The 26635-nt window shown below is 44.0% G+C and overlaps 1 protein-coding gene across 3 annotated transcripts in view; it reads left to right on the top strand.

Moving 5' to 3' along the window:
• Positions 1 to 13766, top strand: part of FGF1 (fibroblast growth factor 1) — a 91232-nt gene extending 77466 nt beyond the window's left edge. For 2 of the 3 annotated variants that reach the window (XM_042986206.1, XM_015535627.2), the window contains 2 exons: positions 8161 to 8264; positions 13520 to 13766. In XM_042986206.1, coding sequence (XP_042842140.1) covers positions 8161 to 8264; positions 13520 to 13714 — 299 coding nt within the window. In that variant the 3' untranslated portion in view covers positions 13715 to 13766. The remainder of the gene's footprint in view (positions 1 to 8160; positions 8265 to 13519) is intronic. The other variant, XM_042986211.1, reaches the window with a different exon arrangement.
• Positions 13767 to 26635: the final 12869 nt, after the last annotated feature.

The raw sequence follows: 26635 nt of genomic DNA, 5'->3' as shown, positions 1-26635 counted from the left end.
GGCAGGTCTTCGGGCAGAAAAACTCCCCTCTGTGGGGTATTCCCATCTTGGTGGGATGTGATGCCAGAGGGATCCCTGCCCCTCTCCTCCCACTCACTCCTTATCTGGTTATACAGAAGAGATTTTTCTAGATAACCTTTTTTTTTTTTTTTTTTTTTTAATATCACACAGTCCATGGACTAGATCAAAATTTTCCAGGCACCTTTTTTTCAGTCCCAAAGCAGAAGCAGACACCTTTACACATTCTAAGAAAAGTCTTTTTCATATATATATATATATATATATATATATTCCAGACCACTGGAATTTTTTTTTCCACAAGCTCAATTTCTTTTTCTTCTCCATCTCTCTCTAATGCTTTAGGGGGCCCAGCTTGTGGCTACATTTTAATTATAAATGCCATTGACATAAAACAACCTCACCGAGTTCTGAATGAGGCTGACCTCACTTTGGGTAAACACAGCAGAGGACGGGAAGTCTCCAACCCAGAATAAACCAGGCACGTAATCTCTTTTGGCCTCTCTTTGGAGAGCAGAGGTGGAAAGCAGGCTTAAAGGCCACAGACATGCTACCAAAGCAGAAAGGACCTCCCTCTGCACTCATTTGTCTCCCATACACACCAGCTGTAATCTTATCTTGAAAAATTCCTAGGAAGACATTTGCTGGGATTAGCACTGGGTGTTATACGGAGGGGATAAATCACTGGATTCTACTCCTAAAATCATTATTGCACCATACGCTAACTTGGATGTCATTTTAAAATTAATTAATTGAAAACTAAAATAAAAATAAAACTTCCTAGGGCAGGACAGGAAGATGCCAGGACGGCTTGGGGCTTGGAACCATGGTGCAGTGCCCCAAAGCTCCCTGATCTTGGCAGTGGCAGGCTCCTAATACGTCTTCCGTCTTTCTCTTCTTGGAAAGTAAGAATCATGTGGATCTAACGTAAATAAACTACTGCTAAGAGCTAATGGAAGTCACTGGGGAGAAGAGAAAACCAGAGATATAGCTCTGCAGAAAAAAAGGTAGACTGCCTAGTTGGGGGCTAGCATATCCACCCAAAAGCTCTGGGTTCATCTTTACACAGGCTCCCAGTAAAGATCCGTGAAGGGGTCCAAACTATAAACACAGGGTAGGGAGGAGCATGATCCATGAAGATGGAAATGACATTTAAGTATTAAAAAACATTTTTTTTTTCTGTTTATTCATTACCTGAGAGAGAGAGAGAGGGAGAGAGCATGAGTGGGGGAGGAGCAGAGAGAGAGGGAGACACAGAATCTGAAGCAGGCTCCAGGCTCTGAGCTGTCAGCACAGATTCGGACACGGGGCTCGAATTCATGAACCATGAGCTCATGACCAGAGCCAAAGTCAGATGCCTAACCAACTGAGCCACCCAGGCTCCCCTGACATCTATTTTTGATAAACAGGCCATTCCCAAACCAGCACTCCCTAATGGATTCCTAGTAAAGAAGACATGATGGTCACAAATCCACCAAGCTAACATTTACGACCTTCTTTTAGGACATTTTTTACAATGCTTTATAAATGTGAATTTCTCTAAGAAACGTATTTCTAGAGTATGTTTCAAAAAATTGCTGGCGAGCGGGGGCAGAGAAGAAGCTGGCTGGGGATAGAGAAGGCAAGAGCCCCAGGCAGGGGTAGGGCCTCTGTGCTTGTGCGGACCCTGGGGGCTGTGTGAACTGGTGGCCGTAACAAAGAAATTTAAAAATAAATAAATAAAATAAAATAACAAAAAAATATTTTTTAAATGTTTATTTATTTTTGAGAGACAGAGCATGAGTGGGGGAGTGGCAGAGAGAGAGAGAAAGACACAGAATCTTAAGAGGCTTCAGGCTCTGAGCTGTCAGCACAGAGCCGACGCGGGGCTCGAACTCACGAACCGCGAGATCACGACCCGAGCCGAAGTCGGACGCTCAACGGACTGAGCCACCCAGGCGCCCCCCAAAATTTTTTTAATTAAGAACTGCTTCCATTTCTTCTGCTAGTGCAGAAGTTCCTATTCCCATTTTGGAAGTATGGAATAATACATACTCTATGGATGAAATGACTTGTTCCATTTTTTGAAAAGTCCTTGCCCCTTCATCCTTGGGATGTGTGAGAGCCAAGGACCTTCCTGTTACAGACTACAAGTCCTAAATTCCCCGCATGGGATAAAGAAAAGTGTTCCTTCCCTTTTGCTCAGGTGTTAGTTAACCTGGTGCAATGTGGCAGAAAAGGAAACTGAGCAGAGAATGTGTGGCCCTAGAGGCCCCTCAGCCCTGTCCTGCCTTATCAGCTTTTCTGGCTCCCTGTCAACCGTCAAGGGAGTCACCTTCATGGATACCTACGTTCAGGTCTACATGGTGCTTGGCTCAAGCCTGAGCTGGGTCGTAAGGCACAGCAGGGCTCATCAGGGGCATGGAATCTTGGCCAGCTCTGAGTATTTGCCCATTGTGCTGAGCCTCATCCATCAACTACTGCTCCAGAAAGGAGTGAGCCACGATCAGCAGCAGCCCCATCAACCAAACTGAGCCAGGGTCACCCACTGGCTGTTCTTGCCTCAGAATTAGGTTTGTTGGGGCACCTGGGTGACTCAGTTGGTTAAACATCCAACATGGGCTCAGGTCATGATCTCCTAGTTCATGAGTTTGAGCCCCACATCAGGCTCTGGGCTGACAGCTCAGAGCCTGGAACCTGCTTCGGATTCTGTGTCTCCCTTTCTCTCTGTGCCTCTCCCCTGCTCATGCTCTGTCTCTCAAAAATGAATAAACATTAAACAATTTTTTTCAAATTAAAAAAAAAAAAAAGAATTGTGTTTGTGAAGAAATGAAGAGCTAGGACAAAGGAGAAGTTCCTCCCACCAGCAGTCCCCAGACTTGGCCCTTCTTCTCATCCTCCTCATGGCAGCAACTGGTATGAATTTGGTCTGAATCTAATGCACACTTTCCTATCTTACTCCCTATATATTCATGAGCTATGCACATTGTTTTGTGTTTTTTACAGAATTTCTTCAAGGATTTACTAGAAATATGCTTTTGCAATGTGCTGTTTTCAGCACACATTACTTTCAGCTTTTTGCATCTACCCCATCCATAGGCATATCTGCTCTATCTGATAATACCTAATACCCATGCATGAGACAGAGTCTCTGTTGTAGTTGTGTAGTTGCACTCTGTGTAGTTGCACTTGTGTTCGTTTTGAGCTCAAAAGCGAGTGGGGGGAGGGGTTCTGTGGTGTGGCTTTATCATTTCAGGGTCTGAACCCCGAGGCTCCTGCAGTAGGGTCGGTGTGTGGCACGGGGCACGGTCCCCAGCACGCAACGGACAGGCGGTGCGCGCGTGTTGACTGAGAGCCTTTCCAGGCCCCTGGCCCTGCTCCGAGGGGGAGGAGCCTCCGCTTCAGCCGGGCTGTGGGGCTGGCCCCTCCCTCCTTGAGAGTCCCCCTCTCTCATACGCCCCCTTCCCGCTCCCCTCCTCAGCAGCAGCTGCGGGAGACTGTAAGTTTAGAAAACTGGAATGAAGTCACCCTGGGGAGCTGGACGCCTCGTCGGTTACACGAGCGGCCCCGGCTGGGTGTTACTCCTTCCTGCCAGGCCTGCTCGCAGAGGATATATGTTTAGGAAACTTCGCCAGAAAGAAATCCAGTGAAAATGAGCTATGAAACTTGGACATCCTGGAGAAATAATATTTACAGAGGAAACTCTTGAGACGAACTCTCACCAGTGCAGCAACCCTGGTGTGGGGGCTCACGGCCGAGGACTGCGTCCCCGTGCCAAGCAGCCCTGGCTCGTGTTTACCTCCGTGAGGCCCTCACGCGGCCAAGATGGGAGTCCAAAGTCGACTCTACCTACCCCCACAGAAAGACAAATGCAGGCTATGTAAGCCGCAGAACACAAATGAACTAGGAAGTGAAAAGCTTTTTGAAAATCCTCCTTGATGATACTGATGTGTCAGTGTTTAGGTCCATCATGTGTAACCCATGTACCACTGTGAGGGGGAGTTGATAACCGGCGCTACACCGTGTGTGAGGGCAGGGGGTACATGGGAAATCACTGTACCTTCTCTTCATTTTTGCTGTGAACCGAAAACTGCTTTAAAATATAAAGTCTATCTTAAAAAAAAAAAAATCTTCCTTGATTACCCAAAAGGACCTGCCCTATGGGATTCCTGTAGCATCTAGAATGTGTTTGACTCAATACCTACACATATGGGTGGTAGGTGGAAAACAGCCCCGGGCAGCTAACATCATTCCCTTCGTAGCTACAAATGGGATCCTGGATGACCATCTGCCATCTTGTACGTCTTGTTTGAACATAAGTGGGTGCAAGAAAGGGAATTTGGCTGGATTTGGACCCATCTTCCCCATCACTGGGTCCCAAGGTGTTGTATGAAAGAGAAGAAAAAGCAGGATACTTGAAATACTCAAAGCTGGGCTCTGGTCACGATTTTTTTCCTGATTATAAGTATAATGTTGAGTAAAATATGCTTTCAGCAAGCTTCGGTCTCCTCACCTGTAGGACAAAGCCACTGCCATCTTCCAACAGGGAATGCTGTAAGAAGCAATGAGGTCACCGTAGCTCGGTGGAAATGACAGTAATGGTCCTCGGCACTCTCCATATATTAGATCATTTAATCCTCAAAACAACTCCATGAAGCAGGTACTATCATTATGCATAAGGTAACAGAGCTGAATAATTTGACCAATGATCACATATCGTAGCCAAGCCAGAATTGCAATTCATGTAGTTTGATTCTGGAACCCGCGCTGTAATTTTATACTATTTATACCAGGATAGAAACTACCACAATGCCTGGCACATTATAGGTGATCAATACACAGTTAGTTCTTTCCTTTTGTCTCTCTTAAACATACAGGATTATGCTGATAAATTGACAGAAAAATGTATGTACAACTTCTATGAAAGCCATCAAGTCCAATGAAAATACAGGGTACTAAAAAAAAAACAGTTTTATTGAAATATGAAACCCTATACCTCCCAACCATAATGCCCCCTTTGCTCTCTCCACCTTCCTCCTCAGCTCCTGCCTATCACTAATCTATGTCCTGTCTCTCTGGGTCTGTCCATTCAGGAACTTTCATTTAAACAGAATCATAAAATAAGTGGTCCTTTGTGACCAGCTTCTCTCACTGAGCCTGTTGTCAAGGTTCATCCACATTGTAGCACGTATCAGTACTTGATTCCCTTTTACGGCCACACACTATTCTGTTGTGCGCATCATTGCTATTAAAGGCATTTACTTGCTTCATAGACTGTTAGAGCTGGGGAAAAACTTTAGAGACTGAATATAAACCCTACCCATGTTACTGATAAAGAGACTGTGGCCTTGAGATGAAGGAGCCTCGCCAAGGTCACCCAGCTGGCTGGTAGAAGAGCCTGTAAAGCTCTCCGCTTGGTCCCTCTTACTTCACTCCACAAAGCATGACTGGAAACATAATTCAAAGTGCACGGCTTATTGATGATGAACCAGTAGGATCATCTCTGCAGATATTAGCCTAACATCATTCATTCGGCACACACATGTTGGCTGAACCGTTGTGCAGGGCACTGTGTGACACGCTGGAGACCTACGGGGAACAGGCCAGAGAAGATCCCTGCCCTTTTCGCCAGGTATACACTCTTCTGGGGAGGCAGAAATAAACCAGTAAACTGTTGAATGGCAAAAATAACAGTACGCTGTATAAAGTGCCATGAAGGAAACAAACAAAGGACTAAGCCAGATGATCATTTGAAGATCATAAGGTGGCATTGGCAGGGGCAGTGGGTGGAGGGTCTCTGTACAGACAGTCATAGGGGATTTGGGCGGAAAAGGCCTCTCCAAGTTGGGAGCATTTAGGTTGGGGCCTGGAGGAGGAGAAGGGCCAATTTCGTCAATATTGGGAGGAAGAAGGTGCCAGACAAAGGGTAGAATACATGCAAGAATCCTGAGGCAGGAAACAGCTTGATGTGTTGGGAGAGCTAAGTGAGTGGGGCAAGGTGAGTGAGTGAGTGTGTGGTGTGGTATGAGGCTAGAGGGGAGGCCCCAGTCAGGATGGAGGCCTTTTGGCCCGTTCTATCATGACTACCCTCTCTGAGTAACCCATGTCAGAAGGACCCGTGGGAAAGGAGATCAGTAGCTTCCAGTTTCCTTCCAGTGGATTAGCTAAACTCCACTGACCACAGGAAGCTACAGGAGACCGAGTCTCTGTAGCAAACACCTCCAAAGACAAGAGAACTGCATCTTGGGTAAGGGTGATGGAACTATGTATCACTCTTGGGATGAATCATAAGATAGAGAAAACAGAGGGAAATGAGAAAATACAGACATATTAATAAGGAAGTGGTTAAATGGTTATGGTATAGCCACATGGTAGAACACAATTCAAGTGGCAAAAAGAACATGGTTAACTCTTTCAGTACTGAACTGGAAAGCTCTCCAGTTAATTTCTAAGCAAACAGACAAGCAAAACAAAACAAGGTATATAGTTGTATGTATATCATACCATTTATGTAAAAAAAAACAAAAAAAAACAAAAAAAAAAGAAAGGCAGGAAAGATAACACGGAGTTGCTCATATATACCTAAGATCTCTCTAGAAGGATACACATAAAATATATCTAGGAAGGTTTACTTGTTTGTCTCTGTCTTCCCCCACCCCCTGAGAATGAACGTATCCTTGGAGGAAGGAGAAGGGTCTCATCCATCCTGTTTACCACCGTATCCCCGTCAGTTGCAAGTGAAGGCTGGGGGGTAGAGGCAACGGAAGGGAGAGTCCTCAGAGTCTCCTCTTACACGGTTTCCAGGTTTGATGCATGGGAATGTATTTCTTATTCAAAGAAATTAAATAAAACATGAAAACAAAGAAAAGGCAATGAGGAGTCCCCATCTGCCGACCAAACCCCAATGTTCCTTCCAGCCCACCCTGCCCCTCAGCCCCTGAGTAAGCTGACCTTTAGGGAGGTCAGTCCTCCTGGAGAACTGGGTGCTCACTGGGTCCTTAGGCAGGTTTCACTCCTAACGATGGTTGTTGACAGTCTAGTGGCCAAAGAAATTGTCCAGGGAGTTCAGAATTAATTCTGATTCTCAAATGCTAGCCATCAAAGGATCTCTCCCTCCAGAACTACCATGGGAAGAATGACCAAATGAATAATTATTGAATGGGTATCACACTCTAGTTAGTTGTCCAGCAGTGGGCAAAGCTCCTCTGGGGTATCAATCGGTGTAAATGGGGAGACTAACTCAGAGGAACTCATGTCCTTGCCTTCAACCTCACAGTTTCTCAACCTCAGCACTACTGACCTTCTGAGATGAATAATTTCTTGTTGTGGGGGCTGCCCTGTGCATCGCAAAATGTGTCATAACATCCTTGGCCTCTACAACCAGATGCCAGTATCATCACCCTCACTGCAGCCAGCACAAACAAAAATGTCTCTGGACATGGTCAACTGTCGCTTGACGAACGAAATCACCCCAGGGTGAGAACCACTGTTCCCATCCCTGCATTCCCAGGCAACTGCTTTGTCTTCCCAATGAGAAGCTGGCGTTCCCCTCTGCCTCTATCCCAGCTGGGCCGCCACAGAGGCTGGGAGTTGACTGAACTTCACTGTGGGAGAGTTCCCTGAGTTTCAGATGCACCAACCAATCCAACTTCCTGGGAAAACCCTCTGTATGGCAAGCTAGCGGGATCAGATTTTTTTCATAACAATCTGTCCATGAGAAGCTCCCATGCCTAACAGGCTGGGGCTATAAAAAGGCACCCCCAAAGCAGGCTGATAATTGAAGGAGTACATACTCAGTCTGGCCAACTGCCCACTCTACAGCACCTAGGAAAGCGAATGTCGTTCCTCCTATGGTTATTTCCTGCCAGGGGACAGAGACAGAGGAAGTGCATGAGGGGTCATTGTGTAACAAACAGGGGGATGGTGGGCACGCCTGCCGTCATCTCTCCTTCTCTCAAGAACATAATTCCCAAAGGACAGCTTTCTTTGGAGGGCAAAGAAAAAGGAACTGTATTTCAATGTTTTGATTAATTTGAGGCTCATCCTTGAGGGCACTGCAAAATGAATGAGCAGAATTTTCCATGGCTAACTGTCCTGGCCGCCAGGTCCTATCGCCAAAGCTTTAGTGTTTATTTACTTTTGCTCGTGTTATTTTTATTTCAGTTCAGCTGCAGCTCAGTGCGGAAAGCGTGGGGGAGGTGTATATAAAGAGTACCGAGACTGGCCAGTACTTGGCCATGGACACCGACGGGCTTTTGTACGGCTCAGTAAGTATGAGGCTGACATGCTTCCAGACACGGCCAGGGTTGGAGGTTTCCAGAAATCTTGTTACGTTGAGTGATGCAAAGTGTAAAGCAGCAATTAGTCTCTGTTTGTTATTTTTTCCAGCAAGATTCCCACCCTCTACCCTGCTTTATTTTAGGCTCAGACATGAAAGAGCTTCTTGTGATATTCTCTCAAAATACTCGAATGAATTATCACGGAGACACAGAGGAGACATTGACTGAAATTTTAGTAACGCACCAGTCAGTCATTTCAGAATACCTATTCCCATTTCATTCATTCACTCCAAACATGTTTCTGGAGCACCACCACACTCTCTATGCTTTTCACAAAAATTATCAAGCCCGGACTCTAGCATGGGATACGTCATCCAACAAACACGTATTGAGTGCCTCCTGTGTCTAAGTATGAAGGGCTGTGAAGACAAATGAGCGACGTCCCTGTTCTTGAGAAGCACGGTCTGAGAGTTTATTCAGTAGCTAAAAATCCTCAACATCTTCTGCTCCCTCTCTCTCCTGGTTGATGTTTTATACAGGTTTGACTCAGTACATACTGATCTTTGTGAGAAAAGAATAGAAACAGACAATCTGATTTTGCCCCTCGTGGTGCCTTTGGTAAAAGATCTCAATGGAAAGAGAACTAAAGCCAATGGACCCAAGTTTTGAAATTATTTCTCAATTTCAATGATCCTCTCTCTTTATCCTAACAACTGATCATTGAGACTTGGCCAGACTCCTTTTTTTCCCTTTTGTAGATGTCTACAAAAAGGCAGTAGTAGGAGGGGGTTGGTCTGAGGCTCCCTTTAACTTAAATCAAATTGCCAACTGGCAGCAGGCACAGAAAACTGTCTCCCAAAGCTGTAACTTCAGCCAGGGTTTGGGATGCAAATATAGTGTGGTTTTTCACGCTGCCTGCTACAAGTCAGGAGCAGTGGGCCACCTCCTGTAGCCTGTTTGCTGAAATCTGTATCAAATGGGACAACTTTAAAGAGTTTGGAGCTAGACTTTGACTGCTACATGGAAGCACATTTTTCTTTTTATTCATTCATTCATTTGAGAAAGAGAGAGAGCACAAGTGGGGGAGAGGGGCAGATGGGGGGAGGGGAGAAAGAGAGAGAGAGAGAGAGAGAGAGAGAGAGAGAATCTCTCAAGCAGGCTCCATACTCAGTGCAGAGCCCAGTGTAGGACTCAATCCCAGGACTGTGGGATCATGACCCAAGCCAAAATCAAGAGTCAGATGCTCAACAGACTGAGCCACCCAGGTGGCCCTTGAAGTAGATTTTTCTTAAAGGTGGTTCTTCCAGTTGGTAATAAAATCAGTCAACCAACCAACCAATCACTGAATCTTGGACTCACAACTGAATCTCAATTCTCTGCAACTTCAGCAAGTTACTTACCCACTCTGAGCCTTGTCTAAAATAAGGATAGTAATGGATGGTCACTACCACACACAGGGGTTAAGAGGGGTCAGAGAGACAATGCACAGAACCCACCCACCAATGTTGCTGGCAAATGGGGGAGGTGCTTCATCAGTGAGAGCTAGAAGACAAATAATAAGTTTATAAATCCCTTATCCTCATTATTTCCTAGGTTATATTTACAGTTTATGGCTTTTCCTCTTTTAAATACATTTTGATGCTTATTATAACTTTCTTTTATTTGTATAAAAATATTGAGGAAGAACACCCAAACCCAATTTCCTCTAGGCTCCCATCATAGTCCTGGCCATCACTGTGCTTCACCTGAAATATTGAGGGTAATCTTAATATATTATGCCTAATAATTGATATACTTCTCCATTAATAAATTACAATTTCTAAAATATCTCAGAGCTCTACCTCATGCTCTCAGGCAGTTTTAGGTATTAATCCATCTTGATACAAATGTTTATGTCTGTGGAAAGGACATATTATTTTTAAAACTAATGAAATATTTTCTATTAATCATGAAAGGTTATATAAAATAATGACATATTTTAGATTTCATAATGAAAGGATACATATATATCAAAACATTAATGCATTTATCTCTAAGGGTAATAAGTAGCCAATTTTATAATATGTGAATGCCTTCCTGTATTTCCCAAATTTCCTACAGTGGATATATGTCACCCAAATAGTTGAGGGGAGAACAGCATGCTAAAATATAAAAAAAGAAAATAATTTTTAAAATAGTCATGAATCAACTGTGCATCTCCAGGCTGCTGGCAATGCACCAAGCGCTTAACAACCCCTGACAAATCCTGGTGGGGTTGGGCTGGAGCATCTCCGAGCTGGCCTGCTGACTCAGCCTGTGACTCAGCCATTCTGAGTTTGTCGACTGCTCTAGTTCAATGGAGACATCAGGTGAGGGACGTGGCCACCCTCAGCTTCGTCACAGAACACAGGCCTGACGCCCACTGAGGGGTGTCATGGGGTACCCTCCCTACAGGGGAGCAGGCAACCCACACAGGTCCAAAACTTCCTACCTCCTCCCACACCTGACACTGTGCAGCAAACACTAACGTCTGGATACATTCCTCTAGAGGCAGCAGAGTCACCCAGTTAAATATTACAACTATGTCCCGTCTTATTCTAAAATGACCCAAAGTGTCTCACCCAGTTGTCAATGCCCTAGACTGCAAATGAATAAGAAGCAGGAAGCTTCCTGTTACGTATTCCTTACTAATCAAAGGGAACTTTACAGACTGCTTTCTACGATCTCAAGAATCAAGTTAAGCTCACCACCTAGCTGGCGAGCCCCCGTAATTTGCAAGGCTCTGTGTCTGGGGGTGGGGAGACACAAGCCTGACAAGACTCCACCTCTTCCCTAAGTAGGGCTCACAGTCAAGTACACAAACATGCCCACAAATTAAGAATAATGAAGAAGAAGCCTGGACACCACCCGAAAGGGAATCAACAACCACTGTGGGGGAAGAGATAATACAGAGATCACATGCCTTAGAACAGGAGCAAAGTCAGTATACAGCATAAGTATTTTACACCCAAATATAATAAATGTATTCTAAAATCTTGACAAATAGGAAGTTCAAATTCCTGGGGCTCTTCCCACTCTCCAACCAATGAACTCCCAGTGAAACAGTAATCATTGGTAGATATTTTTAAAGCAACTGTACTATTTAATATGTTATAGCATTCTTTCCAGCTTGATAAATTGGAAGCTGCCCTCAATTCCACTGTAGGGATGTACCGCTATCTACTTGAACCAATCACCTTTCCATGAAGATTTAGGTTGCTTCGAATGTTACCATTACGTGCAATCCTGCAAAGACCATCGTTGAAAATACTGTTTTACCCTTGCCCAAGTATCTCCTAAGGGTCAATTCCTACCAATGAAATTTCTGGGTCAAAGGTAATACATATTGCCTAACTACCCTCAGAAAATTTCCACCAATTTATCTCACAACAGTGCATGAAAGTGTCTATTTCCTATGCTCTCACCAATATTAAGCATTGTAAATCTTTTTGTTCTTTGCAGTTATTATAGCCAACATGTTAAATCATTTTTAACTTGTATTTTCTTGTGAGATTAAATGTTTTCATAGCTTTATTTTCCATTTTTTAAAAAAGAAATTAGAGCAGGGGTGTCTGGGTGGCTCAGTTGGTTAAGTGTCTGACTCTTGGTTTCAGCTCAGGTCAGGATCTCACCGTTTGTGGGATGGAGCCCTGCATTGGTCTCCACATTGATGGTGCAGAGCTTGCTGGGGATTCTCTCTCTCTCCCTCTCTCTCTCTGCCCCTCCCCTGCTTGTGTTCTCTCTCTCTCTCAAAATAAATAAATAAACTTAAAAAAAAGCAGATATGGGGTGCCTGGGTGGCTCAGTTTGTTGAGTGTCTGACTTGGGCTCAGGTCATGATCTTACGGTTCATGAGTTCAAGTCCCACGTCAGGCTCTATGCTGACAGCTCGGAGCCTGGAGCCTGCTTCTGATTCTGTGTCTCCATCCCTCTCTGCCCCTCTTCTGCTTGTGCTCTCTCTCTCCCTGTCTCTCTCTCTCTCTCAAAATAAATAAACATTAAAAAAAGCAGCTATACCGCCATTTTCGTAACATCATCAGTCTATATCCATATGTCCTTATCCATGTCTGTTTGTGTATATGTACATAAAGACATGAGGAAGTATGTTAATCGACTGTTACCAGTTCCTTATATCTGGGTGGGTGGCTTTGGGCAGTTTTTAAATTTTTTCTTTCTTTTTTTTAAAGTAAAGTTGTGATTTTTAAAAAGCACAATTCTTCGTATAAGTAGATCTGTTTATACATAGGAGAAAATAAAGGTATTTTCATTTTTAAAAAAACTTTAACTTCCAGGATATGTTTTATGCTTAAGACACATTTTGTGCAAGGATTTATATTCATGACAGCACTAAGGTAAAAATCCTGATACTGTTAGTGAAAATCACCAGGATATAAAATAATATGAGCAGGTTTTCATTTATCCTTCAAGTCTAAACTTAAAACTCCCCACCATATCACAGTCTGATTTTACCTATTTGGGCTGATTTTCATGGTCATGTCCATGTGCCAGGACTTTACAGAGACAAAAGGCCCAGCCCTGCCCTTAACGTGCTCATGGTCATTCAGGATCTCCCCAGGGGGAAACTTTAGGGTCCCGAGGACAGCAAATGGAAGGGGATCTTACAAAAACAGCAAATGTATTTTTTTTAACACTAAGCTCTTTTTATTTTTTTTTAAGTTCATTTATTTTGAGAGAGAGAAAAAGCACAAGTCAAGGAGGGGCAGAGAGAGAGAGAGAGAGAGAGAGAGAGGGAGGGAGAATCCCAAGCAGACTCCACACAGTTGGTGCAGAGCCCGATGTGGGGTTTGAACCCAGGAACTGTGAGATCATGATCTGAGCCAAAGTCAGACACTTAACTGACTGAGCCACCCAGGCACCCCGATAGTAAATGTATTTTATTTTATTTTATTAAAAAAATTTTTTTAATGTTTATTTATCTTGGAGAGAGAGAGAGACAGAGCACAAGTTGGAGAGGGGCAGAGAGAGGGAAGGAGATACAGAATCCGAAGCAGGACCCAGGGCTCATTATGTGCTGGGTCCTACTCTATGTCCTCATTACCACCCTCAGATATAGGTTCCACTATTATCTCAATTTTCCTGAAGAAGAAACCGAAGCATAAAGAGCCTCAGTGAACTCACCCAAGGCCACACGGCTAGTAAACAGAGAAACTTCACTGAAAACTAATCACTAGTAATTCTACTCTCTTGCTGTTGTATCTTTTTAGCAGACACCAAATGAGGAATGCTTGTTCCTGGAAAGGCTGGAAGAAAACCATTACAACACCTACACATCCAAGAAGCACGCAGAAAAGAACTGGTTTGTGGGTCTCAAGAAGAATGGAAGCTGCAAACGCGGTCCGCGGACTCACTATGGCCAGAAGGCAATTTTGTTTCTCCCCCTGCCAGTCTCCTCTGATTAAAGAAATCTCTACTGGGTGCCGACCACTCCAGAGGAGGTCCTCACCCAGCTGACCCAGGTTGTTCCCTTGACTATTGGCTGCACTAACCCCTGGCCCACAGAGCCTGAAATTGTAAGCAGTGCGCTTCCAAATGCCCAGTTCACTTTTTTGCAGAGCCTTTTACCCCAGCACAGTTTGAACAGAGGGATCAAATAGCTCCTAGGGGCCAACCGGCTGGCCAGTCTGGGTGTGTGGATGCCCAGTTGCCTCTGGGCACCTGCTGCAGGCTGAGCCTCTCAATGCAAAGGCAGGGCCAAATGAAGTGTGTTCAGGGAGCTGCCAGGGTCATTAGTAACCGCATACGATTCCCTCTACTGAGAAAATCCTGTCTGTGATTCCCCGAAACACTTGGCATGATGCCCTTTCGTCCTTTCAACACCCCACAAATATTAGCAGGGAAGCTTATGGCTAGGTTAGGGGAAGGCAGTGTTCCATGAGTAGAAACTAGGATGAAGAAAATCTCCCCTCGAGAACAGAAGGGATTAAAATGGCAAGGGGAGACTGGGTTCTGGTGGGCTCTCAGTGTAGAATAAATGAAGGATGGGAGCTTCAGCCCACAGGAAAGCAGAATAAATGCATAGCATTGGCAGTCATTACAATGCCGTGACTTTCCCAAGATAATTCGGCAGCAGGAAGCCTCTGGATGATGTCAGATGGACAGCATGAGAAGTGGGTTCTTGATCAAAGCAAAAACATCAGACATTGGTAAATTCATTTGGGTCTGGGGTGTGGGAGTGCTGAGAAAGAAAGGCAACGTGGGCTGAGAGGATGATTTCCTCTAAAGAGGGTGATTCTAGAAGTGAGAAGGAAAGATGGAGGGACACCATGACTGTGCCTGGTCCCCAGAAAGCAGAGGCTTTGGGGTCCCAGGCAATGCTTACAAATCACATGCAGATCGTGTTTGAGTGTAGGTTCTGATTCAGTGGTTCTGGGGTGCAGTCTGTGCATTTCTAACAAGCCCCCAGGTGCTGCAGATGCTGCTGCTTCCTCTTGCACCACCCCCCCCCCCACCATACTTAAAGTAGCAGAGTCCTGAAGCGTGCTGTCCAAAGGAAGGGGCCCAAGGCCCCCGAGCCTCTCTTGCCTTGCCCATAAAAAACTCATACCCCGCGAGTCTTCCTGAACACTCAGGCAGCATCAGGAGCAGTTAGCCCCGTGCTAAGGAACATGGATTTAAGGCGCTTTGGCCCAGTGCCTATAAAATACCCATTTAGAATATATACAAAAGCATACTTCAAAAATGTTAAACCCTCACAAACAGCTTTTCTCAAGAGACCATTTGTGTTACGATTACTTGTATAAATATGCTTCCTGCTTAAAGTAAACTTGACCCAAGTGGCTAGCAAATTAGAAACAACATTCATCTCTGACATATGATACTGTTGCCATGTAAAGGTCTTTAATAGGCCATTTAAATTTACTGTGAGACTGTATGTTTTAATCACATTTATAAATATATAGCTCAAAGGCAGTTAACTGATTAGCATTCAGCCACTGAGAATGATAATCATAGGACATGATGTATAAGCTCCTCAATTATCTACTACTTGTACTACATTTACCTATAAAAAGAGATTGTACTTTGTTTTCAATTGTGGTATTACAAGTTTTCCTTTGAAAACAGGGACGCTTAAGCAACAAGAGGGTAACTGTGGATACAAACTGATGAGAATATTAGCTCATGTTCTAAGGAATTGACAATATTAACGGAAAAAATAACTCCTTATAATTGCATTGTCATATTTATGATGAAAAACAAAAGATGGTTTGTGAAGGTTCAAAGCAATATAGTGCAATTGAGGAACCAAACTAAGTTAATTCTGCGATTAATAATATCATTCTGCATTTGTACAGAAAAACGACTTCAGAACTTTGTTTTTGTAACTTGGATAAGACCATTCTATTTTATTTTAGTAAATCCTTCCAGGCAAGCTGGAGATAGTGCAGTGTGGTTTAACATTTCTTTACTATGAAGATTTGGCCAGAAAAGGGTATGTAGAGAGGAAATCTAAGATATATAATGGTCCATAATTTTTAGGGTATGAATCAAATTCAAATATAACACTGGCCAAGAAAAATTAAATGTTGCTAACAGATGAGACGGAAGCTTGTGGTTTCAAAGACCCAAAGCAGTTAGAAGAAACACTATCATGGCCTTGCCAGCCTCCGCCCGGTCATCATTCATATATTCATTCACTGAATATTTTTTTCAGTGCTTACTGTGTGTCAGGCACTGTACTGGGTACCGGGGCACCTGGAAACAATGTCTGTCTGGTTTTCTGCTGTATTCTCTCCCAGGGCATTATATTTATGATGAAAGATGCTGTGGATTCATTTATTTCAGTCAAGTTAAAAACAGAGACTTTGTAGGTTGCTGCTGAATAAACAGCAAGTCCCAGAAACCCAGGTTCTGGAAGAATTCGCAATACCCAGTATAAGATAACCCCCATCAAAGTATCCGAGGACCTGGCCAGGTAAACCTAATATTTCCAACTGTAGAACCATGACAGCTTTAGGAGGACCAGTTTCAAGTTGGGAAAAGAGCCTGTCAGATCTTGTAAGAAGGAAATAGGTGGCAGTTCCCTGCTCCATTCTAGTTCCTTACACACGGAGTGCTCCTGTTGCCCTCTCTCTCTTTTCCTTGAGTAAGTGAGGTAGCCATCTGCTTGTCACACGTCTCTCATGTGGATTCATTTTCAGGCCAACTGTTAAGAACTGGCTGATATTCTCTACAAAGCATCAGGAGCATTTACGCTTTTGATTGTTTGCAAGATGGCGGTGGAGGTGGCAGTGATCTGTTTCCTTGGAAGGGATAGTTAGAGCCTCCCCCGGCCAACAGTGTGTGCTTACCAAAAACTGCCTACAGCATCATACGTTACTAAAGATGGAGGTCCTCGCTTTGTGTCAGAGGCAATGGAGCCCAGCTCCCCAGCCTTGTTAAAATATACTGCCTAAACGAACCGAGCCCATGGGCTGCGAAGCAGATCTCTGATGAAGAAGACACCTGTCATTTTACATCACTGTCTCTTTAATTTTGGCACCTTACAAGTATTAATAAACGTTCCACTAAAAGGCGATAATGTCTCTCTGAGTTTGGGAACATCACGATGTCTCATCTTCCCGTGGAAGTTCTGTCCCAGGCATCCATCAGGTGTGGCTGCTTTGTGTTCGACGCATAGCTTGTCACTGGAAGGGAGACCTTACAGGCTGACAGGAAAAGCTAAGGTAGAAACATTTTTCATTTTGTTTGGAAACCTAAGGCAATATTAGTGTTTTTCTAGGGATACATCAGGGAGGTATATTCAGGGAATTGAAGAACCAAGCACCATAATTAACTGACACTTCTCCTTCACAGTATAAATTATGAGAAAATATGAAAATATGCTACTATTGTACAGCTGACCAGCTTGTGCTAAAGCAAAGATACTGTGACCTGGGGGAAAAATGAAGGACTTTACAACTTTAAGTCGAGGACAAACGGGTTATCTCTTGCATCTCAAGCGTCTTGATGAAGGGTGATGGGTTTGCCCATCAGATCTTCTGAAACTGTTATCATACTACACAACATCTCCTTAAGTAAACTTGTCAACCTTCTGACTTCTTATTCTTAGGAGAAAGTATACTGTTGCCTAGACCTTGTGGCAGAATCAGATCATGCACACAAACACTGACACATATACACACACATTTACACTGGCTCTCACACACGTACACGCACACAAGCACGTGCACGAATTAAAAAGCGTTGTGCAGTGTTTGTCCCTTCTACGAATTACATGCCAAAATCAATCCCTCCTTTTCCTTTCAAAGTCACCTAAACCTCTTATTTTCCTGCTTTTTGGAGTTTGATCCACTGTAAGAACTACATTTTCCATCACAACCCACCACATGCCTACCCTCACACATACACACAACTGAAACAAAGAAGGTCAGGAAGCCATATATATATATATATATATATATATATATATGATGCATTTTTTTCTCTTACATTCCACTAAAACATGCTGGTCAAAGATCCATTAAATTGGGTCACAACTCAATAGGTCACAACCACAGTTTTCTGAAAAAACTGGCTTAAAGCAACTGGTCTTCCTTAAGATGACAAGACCCAATTAGGATCCTGCATTATGACTTCAGTGTTTTCAAAGATGCGGTTTGTTCAAAGACAAGGGGGACATCCTGTTACCCAGGAACCATCTGTTCTGAGGGCCTGGTGAATTCTCTTAGTTGGTTTGCCACTAATCTTGCAGAATGAGTGTAAGGATGCAGGTCTCACAGGCACACACTGCTGCCTCTATTGTCCCCAATGCTGTCATCGGGTTTCTGCTTGCACAGCCCTGAGGACTTTGGACCCCTCCCCTCCTTTGGAATTCTCATCATTGTGGGGCTGGAGGTCATCCCCTCCCCAACTTCTGCAGTCTTCACTTCATTACTCCCTCTTGCTCCCCTACCTCCAAATTCCTATCTTATAACCATTTCTTAAATTTGTTTTAACATTTACTCATTTTTGAGAGACAGAGCACAATTTGGGGAGGGAAGAGACCCAGAATCCAAAGCAAGCTCCAGGCTCCGAGCTGTCAGCACCGAGCCCGATGCGGGGCTCAAACTCACGGACAGTGAGATCATGATCTGAGCTGAAGTCGGGCGCTTAACTGACTGAGCCGCCCAGGCACCTCTATAACCATTTCCAAACAAGACATGAAAAGTAGACTGAGCCAGGAGAAGGCTAGGTGCCCAGGATCTCTGAGCATCCCCGCCAGCCTCCATCACTTTCTGGCAACTGCTCTCTGACCTACCAGAAGAGTTTGCCACCCATAACTCGGTGATAAGATAAACACCATTGCTACTGGAATGCATCTTCTACAGGGATTCAAAATTTTTCTTCTTTGCTGAACCAACTGAAAACATAACTCTGTGCCCCAAATGTTTGAGAGGGTTAGGCTGGCCGAGCATTGGCCTCTTATGGGTGAACTTGACAACAAAAGACAAACATATAATAAAGTCGTTGCCTTCCATATTTATCTGAGTGACAGACAGCCTATCTGCCACGGGGTGGGAAGGGGAGGGGAGGGGAACCCTAACCCTAAGTGCTCTTGTGTCACTGTCACATTGAGGAGTATGGTAATAGTGACACATCAAACCACTGCACTTTCACAAATTAAAAAAAAAAATTATTTGTAGGAGCAGTAGTCCAGTATAAGAATACTTAAGCCCAACCTAGCAGGTGGGACTTGTGTCTTCTCCATTTCAAAATCGCTAGGCATTTGTTTGACAACCGTTAAAACTGAAATAATGACTTGTGAAAAGTGGCACACCCCCTCCTTCCTCCTCCACTCCTTAAACCTGTCCTCTATGCCCAGAAAGAAACTCCCTTGTTAGTGTACATAAAATTTATTCTAAAGCCCAGTTAGAGAACGTAAGAGCTTGAGATCTCGGGATCTGACATAGGATACTCTGGACCCCAGTGATTCATCTAACAGTCTCTGAAGTTACAAGGGAAATGTACTAAAGCATTACTGGGATCTTTCTGTATCATTGTACCTACTTTGCAGTTGATATATTGACCATGACATACTGCACTGTTAGCTTTCCACCCTAGTTATAAAATTAAAAAAGAAACCAGGTCACTCACAGCCTGAAGCTGGAGGGTGGGTTTGCTTTATAAAAGCAAGTATTTTAGGACCTAGTTTGGGGGTCTTCTGACAGGGCTGAGAATGTCTGTGATGTGGGAAGGAGGTATTTCCTAAATTGCTTCCTTCCCTCTTAGCTACCCACTGTCACACAGGCTAAATTTACACATTTAGCAGCTAAACATTAGTGTCTATTTTATTATATAACTAAGCAAAACCTCACCATGTCCTTCATGGGCTTTTCTATCAGCCTTAATGAAGGCTTGGGCATTCCTTGTTTGGAAGTGTGTTCAATTTCAGGACTTGGTTCGCTTAGTTGCAGTGTCTGGGGATGTAGGTATAGACAGGCAGTTTGTGCAAGTTGTCACAGAGACGTGTATCATTGGGGTTTTCATCCTTATTTTCCTGCCTGAAGAGAAATTTATTTTAGTCTCACCCAGGGATACAGAAGGGCAAGATGTTAGATTATTTTACTGATAGGCCTTGAACCAAAACTTTTTTTCTCCAAAATAAGTTTTAGGAATGTCATTGTATACTAACTTGCCTTGTCCAGACTGTAAAGACAAGACTGTTCATAGTTTGAGATGTCAACTATGCTGAGAGTTCAGTAGTGTCCTGTAGAAACAAACAGTATGACCTATGGGTTTCTCTTTTTTTTTTTTTTTTTTTTTTTTTGGGACCTATGGGTTTCTCAAAACAAAACACTTGCATTAGGAGCCGAGAGTCTGACCTGGGAAATGGTGCAGGTTTTAGGACTAGCCAGATTACTTCTGATAATACAGGATAAAATCGTAAATGCAGAGCAGTTGTGCACAGGGGACAGATGAGAAAGAAACTTGTTTCCTTATCCTTGCTCCCTATGGAACCTGTCCTAGAATATTTAACCCAAGTGAAGAAGAGATATGGGTTTTATAGATTTCTTGAAAATGTGTAACTCTCAAGCAACCTGCACATTTGGAAAGAGTTTGATAGGGCAGAGGGCTACTCCATACAGTTGAGTTCTCAAGAATAAACAGGAGCAATAAGGTGAAAGTGAAGCATTTTTCCTCAATTCCCTCACTAACGCATTCATTCATTGGTCATTTACTGAGTACCTGGCACTGAGATAGCGAGGGTCCAATCAGGAAACTGAAACCCACCAACAATGTGAACAGGGAAATTCTTTTTTTTTTAATGTTTATTTATTTTTGAGACAGAGAGAGACAGAGCAGGAACGGGGGAGGGTCAGAGAGAGAGGGAGACACAGAATCCGAAGCAGGTTCCAGGCTCTGAGCTGTCAGCACAGAGACCAATGCGGGGTTCGAACCCACGGACCGTGAGATCATGACCTGAGCCGAAGTGGGACACGTAACCGACTGAGCCACCCAGGCGCCCCGTGAACAGGGAAATTCTAATGGCAAGAATTATTAACTAATAAAAAGAGATTAACTACTAAGGCATTAAGGGATCTCTATGCAATACTGGAATAGCAGATGTAGGGAGTGGCTTCTATCCCAAGGCTAAGGAAATTAATCACAGAAGGAAGAAACTTAAGAGGGGGCCTTCTCTCAGGGATGAGATTCAGACTTCACTGGCAAAGGGGGTGGCTGTGGCCCAAGGATGGTGGGGGATCTCACTGTGGCGGTTCAGGGAGCTTCCCATTGGGGCGCTAGTGGAACCCTCTGGAAGCAGTTTGCAGAGCCAGTGTTGTGCAGGAGGCTGCCTGGTGGCCACAGTGCCATGGGAGCAAGAAGAAAAGCACAAGAACCCCAGAGACAAGCCCCTTCCCCTTGAGGTGTCCCTCCAGTGCCCTCTGCTGACAAACCTTAAGTTACATCAGCTGGTAAAGGAGAAGGGGTTCTAGGGCCCAGCTGCAGTATCACAAAAACAAGGCAAAGAATGGATTCAAAGCAGAGAGACAACAGACTGACAACTGGCATAACCATGATGTAGCTACTCCACTAGACATAGATGAATACATGTGGTCCTTGCCCTTAACAAGCTTATCGTAGTAGTGGATGGAGACAGACCCTAAAGGAAGGCATCCGTGGTTTTGGCTTTCTTCCCTTTAAAAAAAAAAAAAATCACTATTTTCTAAGCCCTCTCAGCCTCTCCAAAGACCACCACGTACTTTCAAGGTACTTTCTTTACATATTTGCTATATTTTCCTATATTTGGTATTTTATTCTATCTTTTTCAGTGAGATAGTAAGGTAATTTGTGATTTTAAATCAACCCAAATCAGTGTAATATACATATACAGACACAGATACATATACATATACAGAAGACGGGAGCTTGGGAGTCAGAGCAACAGTTGCAATCCTGGCTCCTCTGTGTATTGACTTGGTAACTTTGGGCAAGTGACTTGATCTAGCTGCCCTCCATGACCTTCTGCATAAAATGAGGACCCAAAGAGTATCAGCTCTCACAAGCTTGTTGAGAGGGTCAAATGAAATGGAGGCATGCAAGTATCGTTAATGCAGTATCTGGCATACAAAAAGGATTAAATAAAAGTTTGCAATTATTTTAGAATAAATACAATTCTACATATTATAATAAAGATAGGGCTAACAATGATCTTAGAGTCTCCACTTAGGTTCCCAGTGATTGTTTCCAGGAACTTACATTTAGAGAGATCTCGCCTTATAGCAATTCATTGGAAGAAGATGTAAAAGTCTTGACTGACCCCAAGTTTAACTTGTACATGGCACATCTTAAATGAAGTTTTACATGGGCACCTGGGTGGCCCAGTTGTTTAAGCGTCTGACTTCGGCTCAGGTCATGATCTCGCAGTCTGTGGGTTTGAGCCCCGCATGGGGCTCTGTGCTGACAGCTCCGAGCCTGGAACCTACTTCGGATTCTGTATCTCCCTCTCTCCGCCCCTCCCCTACTCGTACACTGTCTCTGTCTCTCAAAAATAAATAAACATTAAAACAATGAAGCTTTACAAATTAAAAAAAAACTTATATAGAAGATCGCAAATGAATAGTGAGGGGCCAGAAAACCACGTACAAGAACAGAGCTGAGGAAACTATGTGTGATTGGTTAAGAGATTTAAAATGAGATGCTCTAGATCACTTCAGATAGCTCAAGGGTTATTTTGGGTTTCTCGCTCCCGTAGTCAAAATGAATGCAGGTATTTAGAACTTGGCAGGGAAGGGGTTTGGGTTCAGTATAAAGAAAAAACCCCATTAACTTCTGACAACTACAGCCATTCCAACCATGGGTGAAGCACAGCCACATTAGCAGCTGATCTCTGCAACTCCTGGATTCAGAGACTGGACAGTCACTGGTGGTAGGCTCTGAGACACATCGCCCAGGTCTCCCTCCAGAGATGAAGCCATCAGCACCCTTCAGGGATGGCCTAGGTGAAGAGAGATGCCTTGCCCGAGGGCACGCCCCTCAGAGGGGATCTGCGCAGGGGCATAATTGCCTGGCTCTTATGCTTCAGCTCTGGACAGCGCTCAAGGATCATTCTGGCTTCAGAACTTCTCAGTAAGTGCACCAAGGCTCCTACTGAGACCGCCTTACTTCTCCTTCTGCCCTATCCTGCTTCCTTCCCTTCCCGCATTAGGTGAAACCCTAATGACTTCCGGCAGGGCTAATCTTCACCTTAGAGTCTGCTTCTCAGGGAGCCCAGCCTGGGACAGTTACCTGCCTAGGATGCCAGAGGCACTACTCTGAGCAGGATAACTGCAAAGGTCGCCTACAGCCCTGTGACTTGACAGAAGCCTTGGGCATCTGAAGCTGAATGTTTTAAGTCTACAAAGATCCAATCTGTCTCCACTGTGAATCCACATGGCTGATCCTCAAGAGAAGTCTCAACCTTCTTTCGTACTGTTTGATCTATGGCCGGCCTGATGTCACTTAGGAGGGGCATGTGTTCAGTTACTACATTGTCCATTCAGTCACTTGTCAAGTCTTTCAACAAATACTTATCAAGGCCCAAATATGCACCAAGCCTGGTAGGGACAATGGTGCACAAAAGATCTCTTTTCTGGAGCTTATATTCCAGTGAGGAGAAGCATATCAACATATTTCCAAATTTCAGTCATTTGCATACTGCTTCCAAAACTGTTGCCTATAGGCCTATTGCCCAATCACCATACCTCTATTTCCTCTGGCTTATGGATGGTGGATTTGCAGTTTTATCTACTGTAGGCCCAACGTAAGCTCAAATGTTCACAGAAGGATAAGCCATTAGTATACAGATTTTTTAAAAATACACATGAAAATAAACACATAACTTTAAAATAAAATAAAAAATGAACACCTGCATATCATTTGTGCCATATATGTACCATACATTAGGAAGGAGTTTATACAAAGGATCACAGAGAGAAATGTAAAATTGTAAGTGCGCCAGATGCTTACAAAGGAGAAGTATCCAGTATCTTCAGAGTATATAACAAGGGGATTTAACTTACTTAAGGGCTTCCCAGAGGAAGTGAGCTGATATTTGAAAGAAGAGTAAGAGGTGAGTAGGTAAAGAAATACAGTGTGTGTTGTAAAGAACATTTCAGATAGAGGCAGCAGCATATGCTAAGGTCCTGTGGCAGGAGGGAACACAATGCCAATGAGACTCAAGTGTGGTGACCAAGGGATAGGGAGCATGTTGTAAATTGAGGCTAGTTGGCAAAGCAGAGGCCAGTGATGGAACAGGGCAGTTAGGTGGATTCCATTCTCCATCATCTGTAGAGAACCGAGTTGAAGCTATGTATACATAATCATTCTCCCCCCTCTTTCTCTGTCCTACACAACTGAATGGTAAAACTTCCCCAGACCCTCTGCCAAAGGACACAAATAAGCAGCATCACCAGGCATGGTTCTGGTCTGGGACTGTTAAATGTATTCCAGACTTGAAACTTGAGGGGCTGAGGTTATATTTGCTAAGTATTTCGACCTTTCCCCCAGGCTTTTATTCATTCCATCCAGCAGGTGGAGTACAGGAAAATGTTTTTCGTTCCCAACAAATCCCCTGATATCAAAAAGGAAGAGCAAGGTTTGCCAGCACAGTCAAGGGTGAGAGATAGAACAAGGAAGCAGTGATTGTGTATTTGAGTCTCATTCATATGGAAAACATGAACTAATTAGCTTCTTACTGCTGTGCTTCCAGAGATTCTGAATTTGACGTTTCTGTCCAAGTTTGGGGAGCTATGCTATTAATCAGTCCAAACACAAATGAAGCGGCTTAAAAAGAATCACATAACCAAAAACCACATCCTTCATAAGATAAAAAAAAAAAAAAAAAAAAAAAAAAAAAAACCCACAAAAAACAAAAACAAAAACCAGAAAGGCAACTTGGAAACTTTTCAGAGATGGTGCCAATTTCTGGGTTTGGAGGGGGGGTTTGGCTGGCTGGTGGAGAGGTCTTAATCTGGGGATGAAAATAAAGAACGTAAATATATTTACACAGACCTCATGAGGAAAACTCAACAGACCACACTGCCCTGTAGAGAGTGGTTTCTTAAAGTCCTACAGTCAAACAGTGACCTTGGGGGAAAGACAAAGAAAGCAAAGAGACAGAAAGTGAATAGAGACAGAATAGATTATTTGGGGGGCTCCAGATTCCGTAAGAAATATGAGTGATTCTTTACAATAACCATTCTGAATCAATCTCATCCCTTTTTCTGGAAGACACAGAGACCTGACTTCCTGACAAGCAAACACAGAAGACTGTTCCTGAATCTCCACTATGGAGGATGTTACTGAAACAGACATGGGGGTGAGCACTCCACCACTTAGCTGGGGAACATGGTTTATAAACAAATCGTCAGAATGCAACAAAAGAGAGCATTGAAAGAAATCCATGTAGGATGCTACAGGAGCACAGGTGGGAGGAAAAAATTCTCTCCCGGGGCAGTCAGGGAAAGCTTTCCAAAGGAAGTGATGTTCAACTTGTGTCAGAAGAGCTGAGCAGGTGTGTACCAGGTGGGGAAGTGAGAAAAGGAAGCAGGACCATGGGGAGATGAGGGGAGGGAAGCAGGATGATGGACTGTCACCTCACTCATTGATAGGAATTGGAGAGTGCTCATAAAGGAGAGTCAAAGTCAGCCCTGAAAAGCTCCCAGAGATAGAAGTACCATCTCTCAGTGAGTAACTGGCATGCATTTGGGGGGCACCTGTGTCATATGAACACTGTGAATAATGAAGCCCTGTGATCACACTCAGCCAGCCAAGTGCTTCCGGTACAAGAGGCTTGGAAAACAGGGAATACAGCAGACGCCTGCCTCCTCTCACTCCCCAGGGAGCACATATGCATGGAGTAGAATGTCAGCAGCTCACCCACACTATTTACTGTAATCTTTCTCCTTCCTCCCTCCCTCACCACTACCTCTCTCTCCTGAGTTGGTAAAGGTGATTTCTTTTCAGTTAACTGTGTGTATGTGATGTCACTTTCCTTCCAGGTATAGGGCACAAGCTTGGAGTGACCCAACTCCACTCTTCAGGAGGTGGTTTCCATATCTCTAATATGGGGAGAATATGAAAACCTCCCTCATCAGGTTACTGTGAGCCTTAAATGAACCAATCGATGTGGACTGCACAGAATGCAAGGTAAGTGTTAACGATGACTGCTGTTACAATCACTCCAATCAGAGGAGAGGAGACAGCACACGTTAGGACAGAGAAATGCAAAGGAGAATGGCATGTTTAAAGGATGGTGAGTGGCATAGCTAGCCAGAGGTGAAGCTGGTAAGGCAGACTCTGGGGAATTTGGGAAGGTGCTTTAAGGCAGGATGAAGCTTAAACTCTACGTTTGGGCGAGAAGGAACCAGTGGAGACATTCTGCAGGTAGGTCATCACTCCACATTTCCATTAAACTGGGATAGCTCTGGCTATCATGTGGAAAAGGTGGGAAAACCAGTCAGAAAGGTACTGTAAAGGTGTGGTCTTGGGCTGAGGAGATCCTGAATTGATGACAGTGGTGACGGTGATGATTTTCTTAGTGTTGGTTCTCCCAGACAGACCCTGAGACCACGACTTAGGTGCAGGCTGGGAGGAGATCCCAAGAAGCACAGGTGAGACAGGGATGGGAGAAGGGCCAAAAATGCCTCAGTGAACAGGTCACTGCAGTGGACAAATGAGGCTCAGTTCCCCTGGCAGCCTCTGAGGAACTGTGGAGAAGACACCTCAGAATTGCCCCAGTGATGGAAGTAGGATCCTTCTCCAGTCAACGGCTTCCCCTGCCTGGAGGTATAAATCCCAGCACTTTTGGGCTGCTGTGCCTCCAGACTGAGCAAACTTGTATAATACCCAAGGAAGTCCTT

The sequence above is a fragment of the Panthera tigris genome, chromosome A1 (assembly GCF_018350195.1).
Source record: "Panthera tigris isolate Pti1 chromosome A1, P.tigris_Pti1_mat1.1, whole genome shotgun sequence".
NCBI lineage: Eukaryota > Metazoa > Chordata > Mammalia > Carnivora > Felidae > Panthera > Panthera tigris.
Note: the sequence above shows the minus strand (reverse complement) of the source record. Positions and strands in the feature narration are given on the sequence as shown.